Here is a 5939-nt window from a genome sequence, read left to right as displayed (position 1 = left end):
AGTCGCCCCCCAGGCACAGGGAAGTCGTGGGTCCCCTCGGGGGGCTGCGCGTCAAAGTGAAGGAGCTCCAGCCGCAGGATCGCCCCGGGCACGGCGCAGGAGTGCGGGAGGAGGGCACGTGCTTCCCGGTTGCGGGGACGGTTGGAAAGGAGGCCCGCGGAGCCATCCGGAGAGAGGAGGACCGCGAAAGGGGCAGCGGTGACAGCCAGAACGAGAAGATGCTGGGGCACGGTGGGAGTGGGAGTCAGCCCTGGAGAAGAGCTGCTGTCAGAGTGGAGCCCCCCAACGTGGCCTTTGAGGCGCGCCCAGTGAAGGTGGAGAGGAGCGATTCCCCAGCTGGATCCATGTGCAGACCTGGTCCAGCCAGCCCCGATGACCGCGAGGTCCAGCAGTGTGAGAAGCGTGGGTGCCCTCCTGAAGATCAGAACATCCCGGTTGTGTTTCACCCCTTACCTTCCAGGTCCCACGTACAGATCCAAGGTCCTCGGCCCTCACAGCTGATCCGTGTGCCGGTAAAACAAGTGCCACTTCAATTGCAGCCTTTAGTGCAGCCTCCAAAGATTGAAACGAAAAACATTCCCCTCACTGTCCTGCCCTCCGATTCAGGTATTACGGTCAGAGAGCTTGCAAGGGTCCAGTCAGTGACACATGAGGTGACAGGTTATCAGGAAGCAGAACACAATTGGAAAGGTCATATTAGAGAACCATCCCTTTGGATAGGCTGGAGTTAGCACAGCTCTCTTACAGAGCATAAGACATTAACATGCGGGAGCACAGAGTTCTGTAGTGGTTTGTTAAAATCAATGCAGTTTTGTCTACCTGCTCCCTGGCCACTTGAAACCCCTTAGAACAGTGTTTGGAATTCCGTTGAATTGTGATTGCAGGTTTAAGATAAGGAATCTGGTTGATTTTTAAAGGTACGAAGCATTCATACATCTCTGAGAAATCTGGGGCATGCCTGTGTTTACAAAGAGTCAAAGCCATGTATCATGTAACAGTCATTTGGGAACACAGGTTCCTCCAACAAAATGAGTGTTCAAATCTGAGAAAAGAAAAAAATGCAACAAAATCCGACCAGAAACCTGGAACAACAACAACAACCTCAGCTGAGAAGGCAGGGACTGCACAGGTGTGGGACTGAACAGCCCTACCATCCTTAGATCTGGTCCCTGCATCCTTAGGGCTTTGGTTACAGAGTTCTGGTGGTGATAACAATCCAGCCAAATGAAATCCAAACTAGTGTATTAACAGTCCTATGTTTCTTGGGGTTTTTTTTTGTGTTTGTTTGTTTTGTTTTGTTGATTTTTTTGTTTGTTTTTTTTGTTTGGTTTGGGTTTTTTTGTTTGTTTGTTTTGTTTTGTTTTAATAAATAATATGTAACAAAAGCCATGTAAATGATTCCTTATGCAGTGACCCAGTGAAGGTTAGTGGAGGATGATCCCCAAGCCTTAGTTATTTTTTAGGAACTGCTCTCCAAATGTGCACCAAGTTTCATCTGTTCCAAAGCTCTAGTGAATCTGTTGCCAAATATCCTTTGGATCTTCTAATTAATATAACCTGTAGTGCTGTATTCCCTGAAAGATGATCTTCTTTCCTTGCCTTGTTGCACAGGTATGCCAGATACTCCATTTAGCAAGACCAAAAGTGGCCGTGTGAAGCGTCCAATGAATGCATTTATGGTGTGGGCCAGGATCCATCGGGCTGCTGTAGCAAAAGCTAATCCAGGTGCCAATAATGCAGAAATCAGTGTTCAGCTTGGTTTGGAGTGGAGCAAACTGACTGAAGAGCAGAAGCAGCCGTATTATGAGGAAGCTAACAAAATAAAACTGAGGCACAGGGAGGAGTTTCCTGGTAAACATTTTATTCATTTACCTGAATGCTTTAGAAGTGCAAGGCTTTTTGAAAAATACATCTCTTACATTAGAGCAAGTAATAGAGATGGAAAAAAATTACAAATATTTCAAGTACACAGTCCTTTTGTGTGCCTGAAACTGTGTAGATTTTTTTAAAGTATCCAAAACATTTAAGCACCAAATGGTGCTTAAACCACCACAGCTCCAGCAACTCTTCTGAATGCTTTAGTAGTCTAGTGGGCAGATAGTGAGTTTGTTGTGAACATGGCCTGCTGCATCGTTTTCCATGCTCCAGAAAAAGCTGCCCAGGTGGCCTGTGGTGACGTATGCATCCGTTCCTTAAAAGCAGGAAAGGGAAATGCCACAGGAAGCACAAATGGCATTGTATTCTGTGGGATTCTCCAGTGTGTAGACTTGGGGTTCTCAAATAATGGTGTGGAGGATGTTGTTTCTCAGCCTTTTGTCAAAAGGGTTAAAAATTTGTACCCCTAACAAATTAGTTTCTCCGTAACACACAGTTCAATAGAACAGAGCATAAGTACTCTAAAGTATAAGTACTTTTTAAAACCTTTTGAGATACTGGGTGTCATGATCCTTTCTCTGTTGTCATAATCCTGCTAGTTCATGATTATGGCTAATCCTGGTAAACGAGATCTGACTAATCTGTCATAAACGTCACTCCCCACTTCTCTGTATTTCTTTGTCTCATGAGCAGTTACTACTTGGTAGCATAGAAACAATGCCCAAATATGTCTATTTTATTTTCATCTTGCGTAAAATTCCCCATTTGCCAGCTGACTGAAAAAAATGGAGTATTGCCATTGACTGTGGGAGCAAGTTTTGGGCTAGTTTTATCAGATACTTCAGAATTACAGATACCATAGCTTTAGATAAATAATGAAGCCATCTAAAATATTGGGTGTCTGCATCTTTTTTCGTCTCTGACAGGTTGGGTTTATCAGCCGAACAAAAAGAAGTGTTTCCCACCACCTCGCTCTGCTGTATTTTCTGGCACCTCTCAGAGTACCATCGCTACAAGCCCAGCTGGCCCTCGTCCCTTCCCGTCACCTGTTTACTCTTTTGCCAGCCCCAATGTTAAGAACAGTATTGGACATCCAGTCTGTGAGTTTTCAGTAGTGACTTATTTAAAAAATTCAGAACTTACCTGCTGTAGTAAGAGTTTGTATTTACAAGGGCATGTAGTGACAGAGCTCTGGCTCTGTCAGTCCGTGGATAGTGGATTTCAACAGCAAACAGCTTAATCCAGGCAATGGCCTTTTCCTCTTTAAGCATCCTGACAAGGACTGCTCTCTTTACAAGGAGACAAGAAAATGAAATGCCTGTTCATGCTGTGTGGTAATATTTGGAGATTTTTAAAAGAGAACACTCAACTTTGTTCTCATGAAGTTCTGAGTTAGTGATGTTTGAAAACACTCATTCAATGTGTTTTGAAATCCTTCCCTATAAAGGCAGCCCTGTTGACATGAGGTGGGATTTGAAACTGTACATTGAAGTTTGTGCTCTGCAAAACATTTTAAAGTGAAATTGTCTAGTGGGTACATTCACTGGTGAAAGAAAAAAACATATAGGGTATTAGGGTATTTTAATTGTTGCTTCTGCTTCTCACCAGGCAGATTTGTTATAAATTTGGCTCATTCCAACTCAGTAGACTTGTGAGGTCTTCTGGCATTGCAAGCACACTCCAACCCATTCTGTGGCCTTATTAGGACAAGACACAGCCCTCAGCAGCCCCACAGTCCCATCACTCACTAGCCAATTCCTTCTTTACTTGGGTTTCTGTGAAAGGAAGCTTGAACATGCGGGCTTCAAACTTGTGTGTCAGGACACATGTAGGCCATGTAGTGCAATGACTGTGAGTTCCAGGGAAGTGGTTGGGGGAAAACGATTCAGGCTCTAGTGTGGTTTGCTACACTGCTGTTTATAAAAACTCTTGCTGTATTCATGTCTGATAAATAACTGTTTTGTCTTCTAAAGGTGAGTCTCCTGTTATTCATCTGCCAGCTTCTTCCAGTCAACATACTCGTCCAGTGACTCTTTTCCAGACCACTGGTGCAAGCACCACGTCAGTGGCTGTTCCAGTTCCAACCCTGCCCCTGCGCCCTGTAATTTCAGCACAGCACTTTGCTAAATCTGCTCAGACAGAAGCTTTTGTATCATCTGGGCTCAATTTCTCTCTGAAGAGACCTGCACCCGTTTTCGCTGAGAGTTTCAGCAGAAACTCAAGTAACATCACCACCACCAATGGCAGATTTTCTGTCTCTAATAGTGACACCCCAGGGATTCCTATGTTTCCTAGAGCAATACCTATTCCTCAAGTTACCCCTTTTATTCCCACACCTACCTATGTGTCTGCTCCCATCGTTCAACCAGCCAATCTTTTTGGAGGACCTCCTCAGTTTCCATTTTGCCACCCTTCCTTTGTACCTGGACCTCGCTGTTTCCCCCCAAGGTAATGAAACCCTTCATTTCAACACCAGTAAGAACAAATGCTAAAAGGCAGAGAGTCTTTTGACTTGCAGAAAGCAGATGGAGCATTCAGAAGGAAAGGAGTTCTTACCTTCCTGTAGGTCCTGTGTGGTGAGACCTGCTGGCCTCAGGCTGCTCATAATATATGCCCTGTTATTGAATCTCCATAACACTATTGCAGTAATTGGCACTCCCAAGACCACAGAAAACAGAAGTATCTCCTTTCCACTTTATGTATTTAAGTGCAGTTGATTTTGACAGAAAGGCATTAGCTAGGGATAGTGTATATATATTTTGAAAATGGTCAGATAGAATTAAAGTAGATGTGTGAGATGTCTCCTGGGTCCTATGATTGCAGCTGCCATAACTGCTAATATTTCTGAAATCTCGATGAGTGCAACACAAGACATTCCTATTTTTTGAGGTCCTTTAAAGAAACACAGGACACATATTCCCAAAATTGCTAAAAATGAGCTTTGCTCAGGCCTTGGTCTCTGAAATTAGATGGTTTTGGGAGGCCTCTGAGAAAGAGGAGTGTTATAAGTTCACTGTCCTCTAAACTCATTTCTTGTATACAAGGATCATGATTTCTGAGTTGCACTGAGAGTGCAAACATGTGTTTTACTATTCTATGTTGGTTAACTCACTGCAAGGTGATCAGATGCTGCTTTATTAATGATATTATTTTATTGATAAAAACAGCGGGGTTTATGTTTGTTCTCAAAGAAACCTGATGTGTGTATGAGGTTGAAATGAGGCTTATGCCTCATATGGAATCTGGACGATTCTTGTTATGGCCATAGTGCTTAAATTAGGCATGGTTTTAAAGTTTGAATGAACAGGATAAGCTTACCAACACAGAACATCAGTGTCATTCTGCAGCCCAGCCAGTCTGCACTTCTGAAAGCCAACTTTGAATCTCTTTCATTGCAGCACATTCTCACTCAGACCTCCATTTGGCTACGGGAATTTCTCCAGCTCAGTGCCTCAGTGCTTCAGCTTTTATGAACACAGGAACCAAAGACAGGAGGTGATATTTTCAGCCGTGAGTGAAGACTATCCATTTAGGAGATACTCAGAAGAAAGTATACACGAGGACCAGCGCATCTGTGAGAGCCCTGAAGTGGTGCCCTGTCAGAGCAGCTGCACCAAGGAGCGGTCTCTGAGCCCCCTGCCACAGCTGGATGTTGAAGTGGTAGAGGAAGTTTTGCCATCCTCCCCATCTACTCCCTCCAGCACTTACATCATCAATGTAACTGATAGCGATGAGGAAGAAGATGTAAAGTTGTTTCAAGTATTGTAATTTTTAAAACAAATTATAGTCCAGAGAAGTATTATAGAATGGGAAATAAATGTTTTCCTCAGCACTACCTTTTCAGTCAGTGTGTTCAGTGGGAAACCCATGTGGCTTCAGCGAGTTGCACAGGTCATTTTGAAGAATTTGATGAGCTGTTTGGAATTTGAGAGCTTACATATAGACCTGGGGAGGGTAAATTGTAATTCATGTAACAGACTTCTGTGCAGCTAGGCTGGACATTCCTAGAATGATAAGCTGAAGTAATTTTTTCAGACAATTCAGGCTACTAATATTAGTTCATA

The 5939-nt window shown here is 43.6% G+C and overlaps 1 protein-coding gene across 1 annotated transcript in view; it reads left to right on the top strand.

Annotated features, from left to right (window-relative positions):
* Positions 1–5710, top strand: part of SOX30 (SRY-box transcription factor 30) — a 7325-nt gene extending 1615 nt beyond the window's left edge. Inside the window, exons 2-6 of the mRNA XM_018073427.2 lie at positions 3–606; positions 1612–1851; positions 2802–2975; positions 3849–4323; positions 5274–5710. Coding sequence (XP_017928916.2) covers positions 3–606; positions 1612–1851; positions 2802–2975; positions 3849–4323; positions 5274–5643 — 1863 coding nt within the window. The 3' untranslated portion in view covers positions 5644–5710. The remainder of the gene's footprint in view (positions 1–2; positions 607–1611; positions 1852–2801; positions 2976–3848; positions 4324–5273) is intronic.
* The last annotated feature ends 229 nt before the right edge of the window (positions 5711–5939 follow it).

Source organism: Manacus vitellinus, unplaced genomic scaffold (genome assembly GCF_001715985.3).
Source record: "Manacus vitellinus isolate BGI_N305 unplaced genomic scaffold, ASM171598v3 scaffold_25_pilon, whole genome shotgun sequence".
NCBI lineage: Eukaryota > Metazoa > Chordata > Aves > Passeriformes > Pipridae > Manacus > Manacus vitellinus.
Note: the sequence above shows the minus strand (reverse complement) of the source record. Positions and strands in the feature narration are given on the sequence as shown.